General features: G+C 39.5%; 1 protein-coding gene and 1 long non-coding RNA gene across 8 annotated transcripts in view; both read right to left on the bottom strand.

Moving 5' to 3' along the window:
- The window catches only part of LOC108873302 (mucin-5AC), a 52,725-nt gene extending 28,968 nt beyond the window's left edge, over positions 1 to 23,757 (bottom strand). For 2 of the 7 annotated variants that reach the window (XR_007813470.1, XR_007813469.1), the window contains exons 1-10: positions 23,558 to 23,753; positions 22,854 to 23,183; positions 22,328 to 22,586; positions 16,328 to 16,392; positions 15,763 to 15,882; positions 15,415 to 15,507; positions 14,588 to 14,704; positions 14,200 to 14,280; positions 13,655 to 13,818; positions 9,769 to 12,561 (exon numbers count right to left, since the gene is read on the bottom strand). Coding sequence is in view for 5 of the 7 variants with exons in the window: in XM_051071491.1 (XP_050927448.1) it covers positions 5,900 to 6,001; positions 13,655 to 13,818; positions 14,200 to 14,280; positions 14,588 to 14,704; positions 15,415 to 15,507; positions 15,763 to 15,882; positions 16,328 to 16,392; positions 22,328 to 22,586; positions 22,854 to 23,183; positions 23,558 to 23,597 (1,371 nt within the window). In the remaining 2 variants the exon portion in view is untranslated. Of the gene's footprint in view, positions 1 to 4,506; positions 6,002 to 7,864; positions 8,023 to 9,768; positions 12,562 to 13,654; positions 13,819 to 14,199; positions 14,281 to 14,587; positions 14,705 to 15,414; positions 15,508 to 15,762; positions 15,883 to 16,327; positions 16,649 to 16,797; positions 16,837 to 17,098; positions 17,284 to 22,327; positions 22,587 to 22,853; positions 23,184 to 23,557 lie in introns of those variants that run through there. The other 5 variants (XM_051071491.1, XM_051071492.1, XM_051071493.1 and 2 more) reach the window with 5 other exon arrangements.
- On the bottom strand, positions 19,074 to 20,979 carry LOC127142596 (uncharacterized). Its single transcript, XR_007813474.1, has 2 exons — positions 20,440 to 20,979; positions 19,074 to 19,840 (listed from the first exon to the last, which is right to left on the bottom strand). It is a non-coding gene; the product is annotated as an uncharacterized LOC127142596 (long non-coding RNA).
- Positions 23,758 to 26,039: the final 2,282 nt, after the last annotated feature.

Genomic DNA, 26,039 nt, shown 5'->3' with positions numbered 1-26,039 from the left:
ATCTTGCATGTTATGTTATATTTTTGTTCAGTGTATTTCAGGTTAAGTTGGCAGAGGGATGGTGACTGACAAACAGAACTGTCCTGTACCTGTGGATGTCTTGTTGTTTTCAGAGGAAGCTGGTGTAGACAGCAGTGTTTTTCCTGATGTGGAAGCTGCTGGGACTGATGTTGAAGAAGGTCCTGTTTGGTTTGGAAGTGGTTGGAGTTGTGAAAACAGAATAAAACAATCAGATACTGAAAACGTTTCAAGAGTTAATTTTAAAAACTCCAACATTATAAAGGCAGCAGTTGTTCAGCAACACATTTTGCACAAGAATACTTGATGAAACTAATGTTTTTCAGCTCTAGAAAAACAACAGATAGTCTGATGTCCTGAATATTAAAGGTGAATGTAGAGAATCTTGCCATGTTGTGTTATATTTTTGTTCAGTGTATTTTCAGGTTAAGTTGGCAGAGGGATGATAACTGACAAACAGAACTGTCCTGTACCTGTGGATGTCTTCTTGTTTTCAGGAGAAGCTGGTGGAGGCAGCTGTGTCGTTCTTGATGTGGAAGCTGCTGGGACTGATGTTGAAGAAGGTCCTGTTTGGTTTGGAAGTGGTTGGGCTTGAAAACAGAATGAAACAATCAGACACTGAAAACTGAAAATGTTGCCTGTGTTTCCCTCTGTGTCCAAAACAGATCCCCACCTCATCTTACACAGGTAGAAAACCCGAGAAACAGCCATCAGCACAAAAGCTGAGGGCATACCTACAGCCAGAGGCATGAAATAACCTGGGTGAGAGTTGGCCGGGAGGGATGAGAGTGAGAGAGATTAGAGAGAGACAATGTCGTCACAGATAATTTTACAGTTTTTGCTAAAAATGATCCATCCACCAGAAAGATGTGGCACATCACAATGCTGATTATACAAAATGGTTATTGTACTGGTGTGCCACGCCACTACAAGATGTCGGATTTTGTCAAATGCCACAGTCACATACTGACCACAGGAATGTCAACCAGAAACTGTTCAGAAACATGAGCAACCAGTGAAGCTGTGGGTCTATATAAGGCAGGAATCTTGGCACAGACCAAGGGTTAGGTCCTGGTGTGTGCCTAGCCCTAACCATAACCCTAAACATCCATGTGTGTAGTCCACACCACAGCATGGATCTGATAGCTGCCTGGCATCACAACCATCTTATCTGAGCTAAGACTAACCCTAACCCACTGCTTTGCAGTGTGATTTCTAATATTTATAAACTTTAGAATTCTTGTATGTTATGTTATATTTTTGTTCAGTGTATTTCAGTTTAAGTTGGCAGAGGGATGGTGACTGACAAACAGAACTGTCCTGTACCTGTGGATGTCTTGTTGTTTTCAGGGGAAGCTGGTGTAGACAGCAGTGTTGTTCCTGATGTGGAAGCTGCTGGGACTGATGTTGAAGAAGGTCCTGTTTGGTTTGGAAGTGGTTGGGCTTCTGAAAACAGAATGAAACAATCAGACACTGAATCAGTACTGATACAGATAAATCTCACTGACGTTTTCAATCACAGAGACACACACACAAAATTCAGCATCAAATATTATAATAAAGTGATTTGATTTTAATAGTAAAGGCTGTCCAACATAAATCCACAAAATGTAAAATCTTAATTTCCATTTTCAGCTTTCACACCCCCTGCACACGTCACCACCACCGGTCCCCCTACAACGTCTGATGCTCTCAACTCTCACATCACAGTTCGCCTACACCAACCTGTTTCAGCCATTCAGACATTTTACTGTCATTTACTGTTTTTCAGATTCTCCAGAAATCCCTAGATACTGTATATGTGGATATACTAAATACATCAGTTTTAATGAAAGAAAGTCAAGTTTTACTTAAAAGGAAAAAACTCACCGTCTACAACAATGACTGAGAACGTGCGTGATGAATCAGGAGACAAAGCTCTACCATAACCACACCTGTACTGTCCTGAGTCTGACTTGACCACCTGTGTGATTGTGACATACAGTCCAAATGTAGATCCTTCTTTATATTCAATGCTGTATCTGCCACTCTGAGCTCTGTTCTTATCTGTTTCAATGAGAATGTCCTCTTTTTTTTACATTCTCCCTTACAGAAGAAGATTCTGTCTCTGTTCACAGCATCGATGCATGGATATGTGACATTTTCTCCTTCTGTTTGTTCTGATAAAACCAGACTTTCTGTCCAGCAGCTCTGTAGAAAAGATGAACAGTCAACAGTTATAATGTAGTAATTTGAATATAAGCATAATAATACATGGTATTTCATAAATAACACAGATTGAATTCTATTTGATTATTCATTCTTACAGTTTCAAATTCCTTAATTTAGCAAACATACTAAATATATCTGTTTAATGACTTTCAGTAGAAACTCACCATCTGAAACTCTGATCTCAAAGTCAGTGTATGACTTTGGAACCAAAGATCACCCAGACCACACCTGTACCGTCCTGAGTCGGACTGGGTCAGATTTCTGATGGTCACAGACACAATTCCTCTTCCAGAAGATTCATCTTTATATTCAATGCTGTACCTGCCTCTGTTAGCTCTGACATCATCTGTTTGAATCAGAACATCTTCTCCTTTTACATTCATTCTTACAGAAGAACTTCTGTTTCCAGACAGAGTCAAGTAGCAATTAATTGTTCACTTCCTCCTTCAGGTCCTGTATAATGTTGATCCCAGAGTTTCCACCACACAGTGCTGTTGGACAGATGAACAGTTGAATACTGATGGTCAGAACTTTGTGTATTGTAGACTTACTGTAAAACAGACTGCAGGTTAATGAGAGCTAATCCATCACTTCACAGAGAAGCAGAGATGATACAGAGGCAGACATCACTTCAACTCTTCACTGGCTACACAGCAGGAGTTTGTTGTTTTATTAAAATCCTACTTTCTTACATCAACATCTGAACTATCAACAACATATAATGATGGATATTATGTTTTTTTCTGAAGCATAGAGAACAGAACACATCACAGAACAATAAACCAACACAAAGGCCTCTGTGATCAACATTGTCAATAAGCAGTGTGAGCTGCAGCATCAGAGACAGACAGGTAATCAGTCCTCACCTGAGAAGAAGCAGAAGAACAGAACATGGTGGAGATTCATTCTGAATTTGATCCTGATGGAGAGTGAACTGCCTCTATCTCTTCACTCCTTCCACTCTTTGTCTCTGTGGTCAATCAGAAAGCTGAAGCTGCTCAGTTTTACCTGACTTCTATTTGTACTTTTTATCTTACTTATTTCCCATGTTTTTATTCTTTCTTTCTTCCTGTGTCTGATATCCCATTTGCTATCATCACTGACTGTTGTACTCCGGTGCTGTCTGACTCATACATCCGGTTTTAGATTAGGGAAAGACTTGGGGAATAATACCATAATTATTATTCTGAAAGTCAACATACACACTTGAAATGAAGGTGCTAACTAGAGCCATATGGTTCTTTGACTTGTCCTATAGGAGATACAATGGGTCAGCATTTCCAGAGTCCCTTATTTGGGGTTTTCAGCTCTCCTCTTGAGGAGCTGTCAGTGGTCAACTAGGTGGAGCTTCCCTCTCTGCTGCCAGGGCAGAAGTTCCTGCCTCTCCTCGTCCATGGCCTCTCCTGGCTGAACCACCTGAAGTGTCCCTGAACATCCTGAACACTATCAGCATGTGCACAGTATTTTTTTTAGCATTGTTCAATCTGATACATTTGACCTCTGGTTCTTTACACACACACAGGAACACAGGAAAAAAGGATGTGGGGGGTCTGAGACATGCCCTGAGACACAGAAAGATCAGCAGGAGGGATTTTTATCTCTGCCTTACTCAGTTCAGTCTCAATATCTTTACTGGAAAACAGACACCAAATACTCATTCCATTTAAGCCAGTTTATCATGTTTGTTCACTTTAGAATCTCTGAGTTGTCACGTATTTCCATAAATCACGTCATTGATTCCTTTCTCATGCCTGTGGGATCAAACTGAGATACACACCTTCAATAAGGGATTCATTGGAAAACTGAGCTCATCGAATCCAAATGTTTTACTAACTTGGAGCTGGATCCAAAAAAGAAAGAGTCAAGCAAGAGTTGTTTACTAAAGCTAATCACTCTGAGCAGGGCTCTCTTTCTAACCAATATAAAACAGCCATGATACTCAAGTTTGAACACCTGGTCAAACCCCAGGGAGGGGTCCTTACACAGATTCTCTATCCAGAGGATGTGGGGTGAGTGTGTGTGTGTGTGTGTGTGTGTGTGTGTGTGTGTGTGTGTGTGTGTGTGAACAGTAGTGTGGTGTGGTTGCTCTGGAGCTTACCTCTCGGGGGCTGAGGGCATCCCTCTTGAAGAAAACCCCTTCCTTGGTCGATAATTAATTCTCAAAAAAAAATTACTCCTCAAAACCAGGCATTTGTCTTTTTATGTAATGTTTATTCTACCATTACTACAAGATTAAATGTCACTACAGTGTAGAAAATTCAAGATGAAAACAATAAAGTGACATTAGAAGCAGTCTGGGTTGGTCCTACATGCTGTTAGTAAAAGGCTGGACTCGTACACTAAATTTAGAATTTGGTGTGACTTGGAAATTTCAAGTCACTTGAATAAAACAGATCTTACTAGAATTCATAAGCTACATTTTTAGAATCAGGATCTTCCAAATTTTAAAGTAATATTAAAGATGTAGCTTTAATTTACCCTTTACCCTGAATCAGAGCTGTAAAGCCTGTGAAAAAGAGTCCTGAGTGACAGGGAACGTTACCTTATACACTGTCCCCAGTTTAGCTTCACTTCTCTCTACAGAGACAAGTGCTTGTGCTTCAGCAGTACTGGACCAAACCAGTTAGGTGGGACATTCCCTCAGTCAACATCTATAAACATCAAACCACCAATAACTCATTTTGTCTGGAAGTAAAACAGTATACCTGAGGTGGAGAGAGAAGGGTGTGTCTTTAGCTCCGTATCAGTAAAGATCAACCATCTGCAGAGATGTACGATATGATGACAAGGCAAACAAGATCATATGTTTATCATTGACTTACATTAGTCAATGCTTAAAGGAGCAGTGTGTGGGATTTAGTGCCATCTAGTGGTGAGAACGCTAACTGCAGCCAACTGAATACTGGTCCCCTGAGCTCTCCCTCTCCAAGTGTGTCAGACAGTCCCATAGCCCCATTTAGAGCCACTGTTTGGTTCAGTTTGTCCGCTCTGGGCTACTGTAGAAACGGCACAACATGACAGCCTCTGTGAAAGAGGACCCGCTCCCTATGTAGATATAAATGGCTCATTCTAAGCGAACACAAACAGATAATTAGTTTTAGGGTATTACACACTAATAAAACATGTCTTCGTATATTACATTCCAGTTCTACCAACAGATCCACATAAACGTTACACACTGATCCTCAAAACTTAAAGAAAATTATAAAATGATGAAAATGAGTAAATGATGATAAAAAGAATATAACTGACAACATCTTTGTCACACACACACACACACACACACACAGACACACACTCCTTGTTTCATCATTCAACAAGTGTGACAAATGAAATTACTTAATACTGAAAAAAAAAAACAGAACAAATAATTGAGGAAACTTGGCTATTCTTAGCTTCCATTACAAAGTGCAACTGCCTTATCAAGCAACATTTTAAATCTGGACTGTTCTCATTTCTTTGTGTATTACTCCAAGTTTAAAAGAAGAAACATCAAGAAACTGCTATTTCAGAATAACCATGTGAGAAGAGGCTGAACACCTTAACAAACATCTGTATCATCAGAAGAGAGAATATGAAAAACACCAGGTTTATACTATAAACAGCACAATACAAAATCCAGATTCAAATCCAAACATTACCATTTCTTTTCTGTCTTTGGATATGCAGATTAAATTTGGTCCTGATCCCTGCTGGCAGGATTGAAGTTCTGGTAGACAGAGTCTTCACACTTTGAGTCTGGACCCCACTTCTCATAGTTGTTGTCAGGTACCTGAAAATAAAACAGGAATGATATCAAACCTGAAATACAGCAGCAGCCAGAGTAACAGACCATATATTTGTTATCATTAGACAGTTGTTTGCTAATGTGTTAGTGTTTTTATTTAAATGACACTTTTAGAGCAAGAAGAGCACATTCCAGAGGAAATCACATGAACTACAGAAATACAGAAAAACATCAACAGGTCAAAGAACTAAGAAGCTTATCATCACCCTCTTAAAATAATTGCCTAAGTCATTTTTTTTTAAAAATGATTTTTTTCCCTAAATCATCTCCTCATGATGCTGGCCACCTCTAGTAAAATTGCCTACATCCTCAGTTAAACAGATCGTGCCATTCTACCCCTTTAGTATAATTGCCTATGTCAAGAGTGTGACTTTTTTAGTTTTAATTAAAGTTATTTAATTCTCTCTTGTTCCATGTTTGACTGACCTTCTGGTTTGTATGTCAATAGGCATCTGTTGTTATAACTGTTTTGATTAAAATTGTTAGTAAATATCATATATTCAACAAGTGGTTCAGTTTTTTGTGTTTCCTGAAAAATGACTCAGGCAATCATTTTAAGAGGGTGACGTTATGCGAGCTAGAAGACATGTTTCAGATAATCAGGAAGTGATTTCATAGAAAATGTTTTGATGCAGACTTTAACAATTGATCAATTAATTAATTGTACATGCACCCAGAATTGTAATTCAATTAGTGATTAATCTGAGCTTCAAGAAAGGAGGACTCAGGAAAGACTGAGCTGTTTACACCCAGCAATGCCAGTGCTGTGTACTCTGAATTAGTGGCAGCAGCACCACCTGTTGGCCACCTAGTTGTATAATCTCATCATGCAGATAAATAAAGCAGGTTGTACCTTCAAATAGAGGGAATGGTTAACAGTATGTCATGAGAAATAGAGAAAGTTTTGCTAACTCATAACATAAACATTGTTTATTGTGCCGTTATCAATTAGTTATCATATTATAATTTACAGGTAAAGACTTTGAGGTTTCTGATGTTGCTCCAGAACCATTTCCCTTCACTGATTTGTCTGTTCACTGTTTGTAAAGACATGAATCAGTTGTGAAACTCAGATAACAGGCAGTAAAATCAGTCTGTGTATCATTCCCGTCCTGCTGTTGTCTTTACACTGAGAACAATGGATTTGACCTGATGGTGGCGCTGGATGAAAAGTCAGAGGATCAGCAAGGTCACTTGTTAGAGTTCAATTATTTCTGGACACAAGTACAAACACACACACAAAGGCAGCTGGGTTCAGTGAAGATTCTTTAAGATAAACACAAATAATATCCAAAACCTACAGGTCAGCAGGAGCACTGGGAAAAACTGAGGAACAGGAACATGAATGAAACAGGAAAAAAAGACAGTGACTCCAACAGACTGCAGGAACACAACAAACAAACTGACACTGAGGAGAAGAATCACAGAGACTCAATGCACAAAGAGAGAGGAGGCAATGAGACACAGGTGAAACACATCAGGGCGGGGCAGCCAATCACAGAGGCAGGAACAACAACAAAGACAGGAAGTAAGAGTGGCATCACTCAGATTCATCATTTGGGAACCATGAGTGTCTGCACTAAATTTCATGACAGTGTGATTTCATGATTTCATGTGTACACCATCCAAAACACACACATTTAAGGTTCATTTTATGCTTCACTGGGTCTCTACGTACACATACGCGTTCACACCTTGGTCTCACTTCTATTTTTGCACATATTAGACCTTTGCAAACATGAGGTTTTTAAAATCTGCAAATTACTGAATTGCAAAGAAAAAAGTCAGTTACACGTCATGCAACAATGATTGAACTGCACACAAACAAAACAAGTTAAAGAAAGTCACCTCCATGTTTACGTAGTCTGCATCTTCTTCACTGTTTTCTTCAAAGTTCCTCTTCCTCTTACACTGGTAGAAAACCAGCAGAGAAACAGCCAGCAGCACAAACACCAAGGGCACAACCAGAGGCAGGAAATAACCTGGGCGAGGGACAGAGCTGAGGGCTGGGAGGGATGAGACTGAGAGATCAGAGAGGTTATTAGACAGTGTTGTAATGATAATTTTACAGTTTTCAGAGGATATATTTATACTGGACAAATATATAAACACAACACTTTTGTTTCTGCTCCCATTCTCGATATAATATATCTCTTACCAAACTGACGCTAAACATTACTGCATGTTGCTTGATGGTGACTGACAAACAGAACTGTCCTGTACCTGTGGATGTCTTGGTGTTTTCAGGGGAAGCTGACGAAGTGACCTGTGTTGTTCTTGATGTGGAGGTTGAGGAAGGTCGGTGAGTCCAGGTTGGTTTTGAAGTGGCCTGAGCTGCTGATACTTAAATGACACTAAAACTTCCTTAAAAATGAATTTGCATTTAACCAAAAGGTCATGAAGAAATATTTTCAATATTTACAATATTTTCTTGTTGATGAAAAATTAAAAACTCACCATTGACAACAATGACTGAGAACGTGCGTGATGAATCAGGAGACAAAGCTCTACCATAACCACACCTGTACTGTCCTGAGTCCGACTTGACCACCTGTGTGATTGTGACATACAGTCCAAATGTAGATCCTTCTTTATATTCAATGCTGTATCTGCCACTCTGAGCTCTGTTCTTATCTGTTTCAATGAGAATGTCCTCTTCTTTTTTACATTCTCCCTTACAGAAGAAGATTCTGTCTCTGTTCACAGCATCGATGCATGGATATGTGACATTTTCTCCTTCTGTGTCTGTTCTGAGAAAACCAGAGTTTTTATCCAGCAGCTCTGTAGAAAAGATGAACAGTCAACAGTTACAATCTGTTCGTCCTGTAAGATGCTGCACACACATCTACAGAGTCACACTGGAAGCTGCTCAGTTCAACCACAGTCTGACTGCTAATGAAGCTATTTGATCATTAACATAACAATACATCATAAATAACTCATGTTCATCCACAATTTAAATTGATCCTATTTGATTTAATTTATTCTTACAAAAACATAGCTAACATACTAAATATATCTGTTTAATGACTTTCAGTAGAAACTCACCATCTGAAACTCTGACCCCAAAGTCAGTGTATGACTCTGGAACCAAAGATCCACCCAGACCACACCTGTACCGTCCTGAGTCAGACTGGGTCAGATTTCTGATGGTCACAGACACAATTCCTCTTCCAGAAGATTCACCTTTATATTCAATGCTGTACCTGCCTCTGTTAGCTCTGACATCATCTGTTTTAATAAGAACGTCTTCTCCTTTACATTCATTCTTACAGAAGAACTTCCTGTTTCCAGACAGAGTCAAGTAGCAATTAATTGTTCCACTTCCTCCTTCAGGTCCTGTATAGATGTTGATCCCAGAGTTTCCACCACACAGTGCTGTTGGACAGATGAACAGTGAATACTGATGGTCAGAACTTTGTGTATTGTAGACTTACTGTAAAACAGACTGCAGGTTAATGAGAGCTAATCCATCACTTCACAGAGAAGCAGAGATGATACAGAGGCAGACATCACTTCAACTCTTCACTGGCTACACAGCAGGAGTTGTTGTTTTATTAAAGTCCCTACTTTCTTACATCAACATCTGAACTATCAACAACATATAATGATGAATATTATGTTTTTTCTGAAGCATAGAGAACAGAACACATCACAGAACAATAAACCAACATGAAGGCCTCTGTGATCAAATATTGTCAATAAGCAGTGTGAGCTGCAGCATCAGAGACAGACAGGTAATCAGTCCTCACCTGAGAAGAAGCAGAAGAACAGAACATGGTGGAGATTCATTCTGAATTTGATCCTGATGGAGAAAATGTTTCAGCTGTAGATGAACTGACTCTGTCACTTCAAACTCACTGTCTGTCTGTGTGGTCAGTCAAGAAGCCGAGGCTGCGTTAATCTAACATTTCCTTCCTTTATCTCTCTCTCTTCCTCTATCTCTGTCTGTGTTCTCACAGCTTTTAGCTGCACCCACAGTATGATAATGATACAGAGGGGGTTTCATCGTAAAGCTGGTCAATCAAGAAGTTGAGGCTGCATTCATTTAACATTTCCTTCCCCTCTCTCTCTGTCCTTTTTTCTCTGTATATGTGCAGTAGAACATGTAAACTAATGTGACAGAGGATTTAAATTAATCAGAAATCAAAAAATATTAAATGAACAGAGAAAGTTCAGAGAACGTCAGCAGCTTTATCCAGTTAAAAACAACAAAAACAGATGAGTATGAGAAGCCAAGAAAGCGGGTTTGTTCCTCTTTGCTCTGTTTCTGACGCTGACATTTCATATACGACTGCTGTGGCTGCAAACTTCTCTGTTTTTACAGTACAGAAGAAAAGTATTAAAAGCAGTGTATCCTCCAGCAGAGTTACTGCAAACTGAATGTGGTCGACTCGTTCTGTTCCACACTAAAACATTATTCATCTACTTCTCAACGTCTCTTATTCATTTTAAATGTATGTTGCACTTTTGCACGTTTGCATTTTTAAAATAACAGGGCTGTGAACAGTTTCATCTAAGATTAATGCTGGATTATACACACTCAGTGGCCACTTTAAGCTCTGATCATTCTCCAGTGTGGATGCTGATACTGTGAACAGCTGCAGACTTGCAAACAGAGAGTGGATGCACCTTTAGACAGGCTAAATATTTAAGACTGTCCATGGTCTAAGTCAGCAGTCACATTTAAGTACATTTGGGGAAGTGACCAAATTAACTCCTTTGAACATAAGGTCAGATTTCCTTGAGTGTCCCTCCACTGAAGCATGACATTCGTGTGGCTTTAATCTATTCGTCCTAGACTTGTTCTTGTTCAACCAGTCTTCTCCTGTTATAAATGAGGCTGTGCCTCGCGTTTCCAGCTGGTTGTTTTTTGTCAGGCAGTGTTGAGATAGGTTGTCTTATAGAGGTCTCAGACGATGACAGCTGTTTCTAAACCACCTCTCAGTAGGGGAAGAAAGGCTTCCTGGAAACCTGCACTGAACTGAGCACAGAGTCCATTCTTCAGAGATGTGCTGCACCCTCTCAGTTTGCACCTTTATGGAGAAGGATTCATACTGCAGCAAGATGATGAGCTCAAACACCTCAAAGCTTTTCAAGAGCTGCTCACTGTATATCTGCAATAAGATAAATGACGATAGGTGAAACTGAACAACTCCTTCAAGTTATAGCTGTGTGGAGTGTTACATTAATGTGCAGAAATAAAGACAGATGGAGAAGGGAGGAGAGTAGAGCTGTGTGTTGTCTTTGGAGCAGGAAGTAAAGAAGTTCCTGATTTGACAGAGAGGTTCATTAAACCCTCAGAGCCTCAACATGAAAATCTTTCACACTTTGATCGGCTGCTTCCTCCTCTGTGAGTACATTCACTCTGTATTTCTGTCAGTTGCTCTCATTATCTCATTAATCTTCATCTTCTCTCTGTATTTATAGGTGGTCAGTGGTAAACGTCTCATCAGACGTGGGCCAGTTTTTCAGAAGTGGACTTCATGTGCTGTATATTTCTCTCTACTCTTTCTCTACTTCTGTTTTCTGTGGTTAAACATGATCAGAACAGGATGATGTTGTTGCAGATCAGTGTATGTGTACGCAACATGCATATGTCACCTGACACTGTATGAGCTTTAAATCTTGCATGCACCCATACACAGTCTTTAATCCTTAAAATCTAAGAACATGCCACCAGCGCTTCTTTCAACATGTTGGACAGTAAGAATATATTTAAACTCAATGTTAATGTTCCCTCTGGAACATTTCACCTGGTCTGTCACATTGTTCATGACAGTAACAGGAGACAAAAAAAAGCTACAGAGTTTCATATAAAGTTGTTTATTAAAGCTGATCACTCTGGATGAACAACAAGGATCATGGATTTAGACAGCTAGCAGGCTAACTACTACAAACTGCAGGTAATCACAGATCACAGTCAACAGGATTCTTGACTGAAGTTAAATTGTTGAAAAATTCTTTCAAAGCTCGATCGACTCTGTCCAGGGGGAAACCACTTCAAAGACTTCATCATTTCAGCCTGACACAGCACAAAGTTCACAGTCAGTCTGAAGAATACATACGTTCTTTAAATTTCCATTACACTTGCAGTACCATTTCTCACCACACTGATTGAATGACACCTATGAGCCATTACAATCAACAGGGGCGCTGTTTCACTAATTCAAAGAAACTATAACATATTTGATAACATAAAATATTTATCAAAGTTGGCACTGGCACAAAAACTGACAAATGAAATGACTTAAACTTTTCATTACAAAGTGCAGCTGCCTTAAGCAGCTTGTTACAGCTGAACTATATTCATTTCTTTGTGTTTCAGAACAGAAACATCTAGAAACTGCTATAATGTTATTTCAGAATAATCAGGTGAGAAGATGTCGAACACCTTCACAAACATAATCAGTTCTGTGAGAGATTATGAAAGCTACCAGGTTTATACTATAAACTGCACAATACAAAATCCAGGTTCAGATCCTCTGGCAGACAGAGTGCTCACACTCGGAGACTGGACCGGGGTTCTCATAGGTGACAGGTAACTGAAAATAAAACAGGAATGAATTCAAACCTGAAACACAGCAGTAGCCAGAGTAACAGACAGGGTATTTGTTATTCTTAGGCAGTTGTTTGTTAATGAGCAACAATTTAAATAACTTATAATAATAATTACATTTAAATAAAACTTTAAAAATGAGAAGTATAAAGCTCATACCAAAGAAAAAGAAACCAAAATAAAGATTTACGGTTTCAAGAAAACAAATATAAACAACACACAGATAACAAAACTTGAAAAATACTAAAAGAGAACTGAAGTAGTCAAGAGGTGTTTAGATGCAGCTTTTAACAAAGGAAGACTCTACAGTCATACTAGTGGCTCTACAGAAATGAATCAGGGCTTCACATCACCGTGAGAAAAGAGACTGTGCTGCATGGAAGCAGCAGAGCACCATCGTTCCTCTCTCTCTAGTTTCTGTGGTTGCTATAAAAAAGCCGCAGTATTACAAACCTTGAAAGCAGCATTCATGTGTGCCAGCCCTTTAGCTGCTACTGTCTGCACAGTCAGAGCATGGTGAGTCAGAAAAAGTACAGCTTAGGTTTCCTTTAAGTTTCCTTTAACTCTAAGGCTACTGGTTCAATCACCTCTGAACCCAAATGCAGACACACACACACACACACACACACACACACACACACACAGGCAGATGGGTGTGCAGGAACAAAACAAACAAACTGACACAGAGGGAAGGAAGCACAGAGACTTAATGCACAAGGAGAGGACAATGAGACACAGGTGGGACACATCAGGGTGGAGCACAGGCAGGAACAAAAACAAAGACAGGAAGCAAAACCATAACAGACACAACAAGGAAGATTAACTAAAAATAAGACAGGAAATAATAAGAGTCTAGACAAAGAATTACTTAGAGTGGCAGATCCTAAAATGATGTCATGAATCTGCACTAAATATCATGACAGTCTGATTTCATGACACGGCCAGGTTCCAACAGAGAGCCCCTGATTTTATCCTGCACTCAAGATCAGCTAAAACATCTTTTGGACCAGCAGTTACACACCACACAGTGATGACTGAAACCCACGTAAACACAGACAAAACAAGTTAAAGAAAGTCACCTCTATGTTTATGTTGTTTGTCTTTCCCTCAGGTTTCAAAACATACTTCCTCCTCGTCTTACACAGGTAGAAAACCAGCAGTGAAACAGCCGTCAGCACAAAACCCACAGGCACACACACAACCAGAGGCAGGAAATAACCTGGGCGAGGGACAGAGCTGAGGGCTGGGAGGGACGAGAGTGAGAGAGATTGTTGCATAAAACAGCTTTAGATTGTTCCGGATCGTCTTGTGCACCAACGTGTTCTTCTTCCTGCTGAAGTCCACTGACTCTGTGTGACCGTCCAGGAGGAGTGGGACACGATTCCACACGTCTCTATTGACAATCACGTGAACTCCATGTGAAGGAGTTGTGTTGCATTTTGCTAATGGATATACCAGATTCTTCACTGAATGCTGTATGTACTGTTACATTTCTGCTTTGCAGTGTGATTTCTAATATTTATAAAACTTTAAATATCTTGCATGTTGTGTTACATTTTTGTTCAGTGTATTTCAGGTTAAGTTGGCAGAGGGATGGTGACTGACAAACAGAACTGTCCTGTACCTGTGGATGTCTTGTTGTTTTCAGGGGAAGCTGGTGGAGGCAGCTGCATTTTTCTTGAGGTGGAACCTGCTGAAGAAGGTCCTGTTTGGTTTGGAAGTGGTTGGAGTTGTGAAAACAGAATCAAACAATCAGACACTGAAAACGTTTCAAGAGTTAATTTTAAAAACTCTAACATTATAAAGGCAGCAGTTGTTCAGCAACACATTTTGCACAAGAATACTTGATGAAATTAATGTTTTTCAGCTCTAGAAAAACAACAGATAGTCTGATGTCCTGAATATTAAAGGTGAATGTAGATAGTCTTGTATGTTGTGTTATATTTTTGTTCAGTGTATTTCAGTTTAAGTTGGCAGAGGGATGGTGACTGACAAACAGAACTGTCCTGTACCTGTGGATGTCTTGTTGTTTTCAGGGGAAGCTGGTGGAGGCAGCTGTGTCGTTCCTGATGTGGAAGCTGCTGGGACTGATGTTGAAGATGGTCCTGTTTGGTTTGGAAGTGGTTTGGCTTGTGAAAACAGAATGAAACAATCAGATACTGAGTATATTTCCAGAATTAATTTAAAAAACTCTAAATATTATAAAGACAACAGATGTTCAGTAAGACACACACACAAGAATACTTTGTGAAATTGTAATTTCATTTTTCTTACTTTAGAAAAATGACAAATTATCTGAAGTCCTGATATTAAAGGTCAACTTAACATCCCATTTTAGCTCGAACACGCCCCCTGCTGTTCTCAAATCCTTCAGAAGTCCCTTAACACCTTTCATGTGACCCTGCAGGAGGAGTGGGACGCAATTCTGCAGGTCACTATTGACAACCTGGTGAACTCTGTGAAAGAGGTGTGTTGCACTTTAGAACGCAATGATTTGCCAAAACAGTTTAGCAAAGGACCACAGAGCACACAGAGGCTAGAGGCCTGGAGCAGGTGAGTAGTGTGGCAGGGTAATGGTGGTGAAGCAGGTGAACATCAGCAGAGGCAGGCAGCAGCAACAAACCAGGTGGATACTAAGGCACAAGAAAACATGAATTAGAAACTTAAACACCAGGGAACTAGAGCAGCCACAGTGTGTTACCACAGAGCATGCAGAACAATCTGGAACTGAGTGATTGGGGAGCCACAGTTCTTATTCTGAGTCCAGTGATAAATAGCAAGCAGGTGAGCCAGGACCAGAGCTGCTCCACACCTCTGCAACAGGTGAACTGTCCTGTACCTGTGGATGTCTTGGTGTTTTCAGGGGAAGCTGGTGTAGACGGCAGTGTTTTTCCTGATGTGGAAGCTGCTGGGACTGATGCTGAAGAAGGTCCTGTTTGGTTTGGAAGTGGTTGGAGTTGTGAAAACAGAATGAAACAGTCAGACACTGAAAACGTTTCAACAGTTAATTAAGAATACTTGATGAAATTAATGTTTTTCAGCTTTAGAAAAACAACAGATGTCAGTCTGATGTCCTGAATATTAAAGGTAAATGTAGAGAATCTTGCGTTATGTTATATTTTTGTTCAGTGTATTTCAGTTTAAGTTGGCAGAGGGATGGTGACTGACAAACAGAACTGTCCTGTACCTGTGGATGTCTTGTTGTTTTCAGGGGAAGCTGGTGTAGACAGCAGTGTTGTTCCTGATGTGGAAGCTGCTGGGACTGATGCTGAAGAAGGTCCTGTTTGGTTTGGAAGTGGTTGGGCTTCTGAAAACAGAATGAAACAATCAGACACTGAATCAGTACTGATACAGATAAATCTCACTGACGTTTTCAATCACAGACACACACACAAAATTCAGCATCAAATATTATAATAAAGTGATTTGATTTAAATAGTAAAGGCTGTCCAACATAAATCCACAAAAATGTAAAATCTTAATTTCCATTTTCAGCTTTCACACCCCCTGCACACGTCACCACCACCGGTCCCCCTACAACATCTGATGCTCTCAACTCTCACATCACAGTTGTTGCAAGTGTACCTCTCTCTCTTCGCCTACACCAACCTGTTTCAGCCATTCAGACATTTTACTGTCATTTACTGTTTTCCGATTCTCCAGAAATCCCTAGATACTGTATATGTGGATATACTAAATACATCAGTTTTAATGAAAGAAAGTCAAGTTTTACTTAAAAGGAAAAAACTCACCGTCTACAACAATGACTGAGAACGTGCGTGATGAATCAGGAGACAAAGCTCTACCATAACCACACCTGTACTGTCCTGAGTCTGACTTGACCACCTGTGTGATTGTGACATACAGCCCAAATGCAGATCCTTTTTCATATTTGATGCTGTATCTGCCACTCTGAGCTCTGTTCCCATCTGTTTCAATGAGAATGTCCTCTTCTTTTTTACATTCTCCCTTACAGAAGAAGATTCTGTCTCTGTTCACATTGGTGTTGCATGAATATGTCATGTTTTCTCCAGTATATGTTGTCACAGAACCAGAGTTTTTATCCTGCTGTTCTGTAGAAAAGATGAACAGTCAACAGTTACAATTTGTTCGTCATGTAAGATGCTGCACACATATTTACAGAGTCACACTGGAAGCTGTGTTCTTCAGTTCACAGTGCTGTGATTACTGATGGTCAGAATTTTGTGTATTGTAAACTTACTGTAAAACAGAGTGCAGGTTAATGAGAGCCAATCCATCACTTCATAGAGAAGCAGAGATGAAACAGAGGCAGACATCAGTTCAACTGAGTTGTTGTTACTGTTCTCAAAGCTGCAGTAGTAATAGTCACAGTGTCTTTGGGAAACATCTGTACCTTCTTACATCAACCACATAAATAAACAACAGCAAATACTGGATCAATGATAATGATTGCGTAGCACCTGAAAGTCACAGACAAATATACAAAACAAATGTTCAATAAGCTGCAGCATCAGAGAGACAGACAGGTAATCAGTCCTCACCTGCCAAGAAGCAGAAGACCAGAAAATGGTGGAAATTCATTCTGAATTTGATCCTGTTGGAGAAAAATTATTCAGTTGCAGGTGAAACACTCTGTCACTTCACTCCTTTCACAATGATTAGCCTGACCTCTTTGTATTTCATCTCTCACTTTAATTTTGACTTGGCAACAAATGCCTAAAACCCCCCAACTGTTTGTCTTCCTCTTCTCTGTTCCACCCAAACATCCTGTTTTAATGAAAGAATTAAGGGATGTTAACATAAATTTCCTTGGGACTCCCAGTACACTCTTATAATAAAGGTGCTCAATAGAACCGTTTTGGGTTTTTCAGTTTGTCCCCACAGGAAAGCTATTTTTGGTTCCTGGTAAAACCTTTTATAAAAGTTCCAACTGGAATCCTTTCAGAGGGTTCTACCCAGAACTCAAGAGAAAGGGTTAGACATAGAACCATCTGTGAAGGTTCCACACAAGGTTTGACCCAGGACCCTATCTGGGGGTTTGATCCAGAACCTTTTAACCTTCTAAGAGTTTCATCTAGAACACACCCCGGGGGCTCTAAAAATAACCTTTTATATGGGTTTCACCTACAAGAATCACATTGTATGGCACAGATCAGGCAAAAAAAAATCATCTGTGTCAAACAACAACCAAAGCAACAAAATCATGCAATATTCCAGTAATAATCATGCCAAGAGGTTCAGGAGTGGCATACCTTACCAGTCAAAGGTTCCTCAACAGAATCCGATTTTTTCAGTACTAAGCCATTTTCGGTTCAAACAATAGTCAAACCCAGAACATGTAACAACACACCTCCTGCCAAATTTACTGAGATTCTCAAACAATGTTAAATGGGTGGTGTCTGTTTGAAACACCAAAGTCCTCACATTCAGCTGGAAACAACTCAGTTACTTCGCACTTTATAGGCATTCCCAAGACCAGTGCAAGTACATGTTTTTTGTTTTTTGGGGGGAATCTGAAAAGCGCCTGGGAGTGTTGATTTCCACGATAATTCAGTAGCTCTGATATCAGCCAAGAGTTCGTAGATAAGAGAGTGGAATGTGACCTTAAAAACTGGGAGCTGTTAGACTTGTAGCAGAGAGAGAAAGGTAAAATGGGTCAGCATTTCCAGTGTCACTTATTTGAAGATGTCCAGTCCTTGACAAATTGAGGCAGGATTTGAGATTTACACAGTAGAATCTTGGTGGTTAATTCTTATCTCCACATGGTCTGTTCACAAATGCATTGCCTGGATCGCTGCCCCGTCCCTCTGGCACTGTGGCAGTACAATCTCTGGCCCAACATTCACCCATTTGACCACACCTCTGACAGACATAGATTCCTTCTCAACTGTCAGGAGAGAAGCTCCTGCCTTTCTCTCATCCATGGCCTCTGCCAGCTGAACCAACTGAGGCTTCTCAGCTTTTACCTACAGTTTTCTTAATTTCTAGATTCCCTTCATCCTGAACAACACAATCAGTATATGTGCAATATTTTTTAACATTATTCAATCTGGCACTTTTGACCTCTGGTCTTTCCAGGCCAGACAGTTCACTGTGTGTTCACACACACAAAAAAAGGGAAGGGTGAGAGTATGACGCACACTGGGGCACAGAGCAAGACAAACAGGAGGGAGATTTCTATCTCTATTTTGCTTAGCCACAAACCTTCAGATATTAAAAGCGTCTCTTGTGCTGGAACTTCCTCTGCTTGTTCATGAATTTTCTGTGTTTCTTGGTCATCAACCTGTAGCTCTTAAAAAAATCATATCATTTGTATAAATCATATCTTTTTTGGTTCATTTCTGATGCTTGTAGGATCAAACAGAGGCAAAAGACATACACCAAGCAGAAAGCCTGAATAAAAGGTTTGGTAAGGGATTCATTGGATTTCTAACTTGGAACCCGAACCCTAAATGGAACTTGTCCTTACATCAAATTCATTCCAGCAATAGGAGACAAAAAAAGCTACATACAAGGTTTCATACAAAAGTTGTTTATTGAAGCTAATTACTCTTGAAATACAGCAAGGATTAAATGATTAGCAGGCCCTCAAAATCCAAATAACCATGAATCTCACAGGGTGAACAGGATTCTCCACAGAAGCAAAATTGTTGAAAAATTTCTTCAAGGGTGCAACTACTTCAGTAGATAACACATACAACTAAATCCAAATCCCATACATTATATTTATGGGCAATAACCATCAGTAACTCACTCAACCAGTCATTTCATTTCATTTCAACATAATATTCATAAATTCTGGCACTGGTGTGACAAAAAAATTATGTCATAATTGAAAACAAAATAATAACTGAGGGAACTTGGCTTTTCTTAGCTTCCATTACAAAGTACAACAGACTTATCAAGCAACTGCTTCAAGCTGAACTCTACTCATTCCTTTGTATTACTCAAAGTTTAAAAGAACAAACACCATGAAACTGCTATACTTTTATTTCAGAAGAAGAGAGATACTGAACACCTTCACAACATGACCAATTTTGTATCATCTGAAGAGAAAAAAAAACAAGTTAATAGAAAATATCTCAAAAAAAAAGAAGAGCAAAATAAACATATAAGCTACACAATGTGCAGTCCGAATTCACACCCAAACATTACCATTTGTTTTCGGTCTTCAGATATGCAGATTAAATTTGGTCCTGACCCCTGCTGGCAGGATTGAAGTTCTGGTAGACAGAGTCTTCACATTTGGAGGCTGAATCCCAGTTCTTACAGGTAATAGGCACCTGAAAATAAAACAGGAGTGATATCAAACCTGAAATACAGCAGCAGCCAGAGTAAGATAAGCTAATATGATAAATGTACTTTACTGATCCTGTGAGGTAAATTCTTGTAACAGACCAGATATTTGTTATTCTTAGGCAGTAGTTTGTTAACCTGTTAGTGGCTAAATAATAATTGTATTGAAATAATGCTTCTAAAGCAAAAAGTGCATTTCTGAGGAAAGGAAATGACATGTGACATGATAAATGGTGCCATCAGAACACCAAAGTAAATTTACAGTACAAGACACAAAAACCATCAAATCTAAACTTACACCTCCAACACATAACAATAATAAAATAATAAACTTATACAAGCAAGGAGGCAGTTTCATAACAAATGTGTTTTGACATGAGTTCTAATGATGGTGTTAGTTAAAATCAGAAGATCAGCAAGGTCAATTATTAGGGTTCAATTATTTCTTGACCTAAATGCAGACACACACACACACACACACACACACACACACACACACACACACACACACACACACACACACACACACACACACAAAGGCAGTGAAGATACTTTAAAATAAACACAAATAATATCCAAAACTTACAGGTCAGCAGGAGCACTGGGAAAAACTGAGGAACATGAACAAAGTATGAAAAAAAGACAGTGACTCCAACAGACTGCAGGAACACAACAGACAAACTGACACTGAGGAGAAGAATCACAGAGACTCAATGCACAAAGTGAGAGGAGGCAATGAGACACAGGCGAAACACATCAGGGCGGGGCAGCCAATCACAGAGGCAGGAACAACAACAAAGACAGGAAGAAATCAATGAGGATCAACTCAAAATAAGACAGAAAATAATGAGAGTCTGGATATTATATGATCGAGACTTTCTCTGCATGAAAAGTGACCCATCATAACCTCTGCTGTGAATTGGTGCTATATAAATAAAACTGACTTGACTTGACTATCCAGCTCCACTGGATGACTTAAAGTGTACACCATCCAAAACACACCTAAGGTTCATTTCAAGCTTCACATACACATATGTGTTCACACCTTGGTCTCATGTCGTTACATTCAGCAGAGCATTAATGGAAACCCACATAAACAACATGGAAGACAGAACAGGTAAAAGAAAGTCACCTCCATGTTTACGTTGTCTCTGTTTCCCTCGGTGTTTGGACCAAAGTTCCTCCTCGTCTTACATTGGTAGAGAACCAGCAGAGAAACACCCCACAGCACAAAAACCAAAGGCAAACATACAACCAGAGGCAAGAAATAACCTCGGCAAGGGGCAGAGACTGGGCCTGGGAGGGATGAGAGAGAGAGAGATCAGAGAGATTGTTGCAGCTGTGGCATATCAAGATGTTGATTACACAGTGTAGTGGTGTGCCACAACACTACAAGATGTCAGATTTTGTCCAGTACTACAATCACCATAACTGCAGGAATATCAACCATCTGCAGTATCTGCAGAACCGCCAGTCGTCTAAAAAGGTGTTACCAAGAGTTTGATAGCACTGTGAAACACCGACCATATGTCATCATGTCAGCACAAGATCGGCACATACACCTTCTCCACTTGCAGGATTATCTGATCATTCAACCATCAGTAATCAAAGAGAAACTGTCCAGCATCACAACTGTCTTGTCTGGGCTAACACGCATGTCCAATGGCCATTGGTTTGTTGGAGATCAGTGTTGGAGTTGTTTCATTCACTGAATACTGTATGTACTGTTAGTTTCTTTACTAATTTGTAGTGTGGTTTCTAATAGTTACTTCTAATACTCTAATATAAAAACTTGTATGTTGTGTTATATTTTTTGTTCAGTGTATTTCAGGTTAAGTTGGCAGAGGGATGGTGACTGACAAACAGAACTGTCCTGTACCTGTGGATGTCTTGGTGTTTTCAGGGGAAGCTGGTGGAGGCAGCTGTGTTGTTCTTGATGTGGAACCTGCTGGGACTGATGCTGAAGAAGGTTTGAGAGATTTGTGAAAACAGAATGAAACAATCAGATACTGATACAGATAAATCCTTATGAGAGAAATGAGATACATAGATAGAAAGGTATTTTTTAGCTGGAAAAAACAGTCTGATGTCCTCAATATTAAAGATCAACTCAACAACCAGTTATAGCCTGAACATGCCCATTTCACCCAATCAAAATGCATTCAAATCCTGACATACATCACCTCCACCCGTCCACCTGCAACAACTAATGCTACAGTGTACCTCTCTCCCCTGGTCTACACCAACCTGTTTCAGCCAGTGAGATGTTTTACTGTCACTATGACAGTATGAAAACAGGGTTGTTTATATATATATATATAATGTATTATATAATTATATATAATGTATAATATAATGTATAATAAGTTTAATAGAAGAAAATCAAGTTTTACTTAAAAGGAAAAAACTCACCGTCAACAATGACTGAGAACGTGCGTGATGAATCAGGAGACAAAGCTCTGCCATAACCACACCTGTACTGTCCTGAGTCTGACTTGAGCACCTGTGTGATTGTGACATACAGTCCAAATGTAGATCCTTCTTTATATTCAATGCTGTATCTGCCACTCTGAGCTCTGTTCCCATTTGTTTCAATGAAAATGTCCTCTTCTTTTTTACATTCTCCCTTACAGAAGAAGATTCTGTCTCTGTTCACAGCATCGATGCATGGATATGTGACATTTTCTCCTTCTGTGTCTGTTCTGAGAAAACCAGAGTTTTTATCCAGCAGCTCTGTAGAAAAGATGAACAGTCAACAGTTACAATCTGTTCGTCCTGTAAGATGCTGCACACACATCTACAGAGTCACACTGGAAGCTGCTCAGTTCAACCACAGTCTGACTGCTAATGAAGCTATTTGATCATTAACATAACAATACATCATAAATAACTCATGTTCATCCACAATTTAAATTGATCCTATTTGATTTAATTTATTCTTACAAAAACATAGCTAACATACTAAATATATCTGTTTAATGACTTTCAGTAGAAACTCACCATCTGAAACTCTGACCCCAAAGTCAGTGTATGACTCTGGAACCAAAGATCCACCCAGACCACACCTGTACCGTCCTGAGTCAGACTGGGTCAGATTTCTGATGGTCACAGACACAATTCCTCTTCCAGAAGATTCACCTTTATATTCAATGCTGTACCTGCCTCTGTTGGCTCTGACATCATCTGTTTGAATCAGAACATCTTCTCCTTTACATTCATTCTTACAGAAGAACTTCCTGTTTCCAGGCAGAGTCAAGTAGCAATTAATTGTTCCACTTCCTCCTTCAGGTCCTGTATAGATGTTGATCCCAGAGTTTCCACCACACAGTGCTGTTGGACAGATGAACAGTGAATACTGATGGTCAGAACTTTGTGTATTGTAGACTTACTGTAAAACAGACTGCAGGTTAATGAGAGCTAATCCATCACTTCACAGAGAAGCAGAGATGATACAGAGGCAGACATCACTTCAACTCTTCACTGGCTACACAGCAGGAGTTGTTGTTTTATTAAAGTCCCTACTTTCTTACATCAACATCTGAACTATCAACAACATATAATGATGAATATTATGTTTTTTCTGAAGCATAGAGAACAGAACACATCACAGAACAATAAACCAACACAAAGGCCTCTGTGATCAAATATTGTCAATAAGCAGTGTGAGCTGCAGCATCAGAGACAGACAGGTAATCAGTCCTCACCTGAGAAGAAGCAGAAGAACAGAACATGGTGGAGATTCATTCTGAATTTGATCCTGATGGAGAAAATGTTTCAGCTGTAGATGAACTGACTCTGTCACTTCAAACTCACTGTCTGTCTGTGTGGTCAGTCAAGAAGCCGAGGCTGCGTTAATCTAACATTTCCTTCCTCTATCTCTCTCTCTTCCTCTATCTCTGTCTGTGTTCTCACAGCTTTTAGCTGCACCCACAGTATGATAATGATACAGAGGGGGTTTCATAATAAACTGCCCTGAAGCCCAGTCGACACTCTAACTACATAAAATGATGTAACAAATGTGAGTGAAGAGTTCAATCATAAATCAAAAACATACTTAAGGAAGCACAGAGACAGCTCAGTGAAATTTGAGTTTAAATTTAAAGTTTCGATAGATCAGTCATAGACTTACAGGAAAATGTGTTTGTTCCTCTTCTCTGTTTTTACAGTACAGCAGACAAGACATTAAAAGCAGTGTATCCTCCAGCAGAGTTACTGCAAACTGAATGTGGTCGACTCGTTCTGTTCCACACTAAAACATTATTCATCTACTTCTTAAGGACTCTTATTAATTTTAAATATGTATTGCACTTTTGCACGTTTATATTTTTAGAATAACAGGGCTGTTTGTAAATGAAGAAAGACCAGGAGATCTGCCTTGTATAATCGTGGATTATCAGTGCAGAACACCTCTCCTGCTACAGACTGCAGGTAGAACTGATACCTGCTGCCTTTAGATGGCACCACTAGATGGCGCCACAGTAATAGAAAGGTCTTCAGTGTAGGCTACTGTCTGATGTGCATCTCAGAGCTGGTAAATTATCACTCCTACTATTATCATCACTGTTCTGTCTCTTTGGCATTAATGTCACAAAGAGAGTAAAACCTTTGTGTGATCACATATCTTGAACAGACCGACAGTGGAAAAACAAATTAAACATGAATACAAGGGTTTGTTGGACGTCAGAGAGGTTTCTAAACAAAGGTTCACTGAGCTGTCGACCATGAGTGTCCTCACAGATCATATGGAGAGCCGTGTCAGATTACCATGAAATATTCTGCAGGCGTTCATGGTTCCCACAGAATGAATCATATGGATTTTTGTGATCCCTGAACTGTGCCACCATCAAGTTGACATTTGTGGTTAAATGTCTCAGTGATTATTGAACAGTTTGCCATGAAATTTGTTACACACATTCATGTTTCTGTCAGGATGAACTGTAATAACTTTGATGATCCCTTAACTTTTAGTGAAGCACCAGTATGTAAGAGCAGTGAGTTCACACAACAAGCCACCTCCCTGTTGTGTCTCTGTGTAACTTTGGTTTTTCAGATACAATCTCCCTCTAACTGAGTCTTCGTCAGAGGCTTAAACCGCTGGAATCAGACCCAGAGAGTTTGGGCTTAACACTCTCACAACACACAGGAGACTGTGAATTCAGACCTGATTTAAACTTCAACTTACAAAGACACAACATGGATAGAAAACACAAGAAAATGTAAACACATTTTTGAGAGAAGAATCACTTTTTAACGCACTGGTGATGTCCTTAGCTTCTTTTGAATGAATGAGTAAAGTGCTACAACAACAGCAGAGTACTTGGCAGGAAGTGGCTGAGGTGGATGCAGAGCGTTCGACTGTCACAGGTTTCACATTCACAGTCTGGTTTGTGGTTTAGGCATCAAAACCACTTTGGTTTAGGTCATGAAAAGGCTGTGGTTTAATTAGATATACATAAACATGTTGTTACTGAATTCACTGCAAATTTTATTCCTGTATTAAACCAGATCTTCTACTAACCTCAACCAAGTGCTGCGACGGCCTAAACATGAATATTAGAAAGTTGAATTATGCTGTAATCACTATATTTGAGTGATTGACGTAGCATGGCAAATTCTGCAGATCTGTACTACATTTTAAATTAAGGCCATTCATCTTGTAACAAAACCCACTTTTAAGTTGCCACATTAAATTTACTCTGTTTTGTTAAAGGAAAAAAACAAAACAAAAAAATCTTATCAATAACACTGGCATGGCTGTTGGTATACTCAGTGTGTTAAAGTCAAAGGTGTATGCTCCAGCCTCATGAAGTGCACAATGGGAGTACCTCAAGGATCTGTGTTAGGCCCCTTATTGTTGAGCCTCTATGTCAATGATCTTCCACAGCATTGTCATGGAGAAGAATTACAATTTTATGCCGATGACACAGTTTTATACACACATGCAAAAACAGCTCAGTTAGCAGCTGAAAGGCTAACTAATGCTATGAAAGGTGTGGTACAGTGCTGTCTTAGCTCAAATATTAACAAGACCAAAGGTATGTTCTTCTTTAAAACTAAGGTGCAGACTTTAATTGTAGACTCATTAACATTTTACTGATGTGTCCTGAATCAACATAATCAATCAAGAAACATAACAACGATTTCAACTTACGAGGCACAACTTTAATGTTAAGTCATACGTCAGTG

This window comes from Lates calcarifer, linkage group LG6 (genome assembly GCF_001640805.2).
Source record: "Lates calcarifer isolate ASB-BC8 linkage group LG6, TLL_Latcal_v3, whole genome shotgun sequence".
In the NCBI taxonomy this organism is placed as follows: domain Eukaryota; kingdom Metazoa; phylum Chordata; class Actinopteri; family Centropomidae; genus Lates; species Lates calcarifer.
The sequence above is the reverse complement of the archived record's forward strand: the minus strand, read 5'-3'. Positions and strand labels throughout refer to the sequence as shown.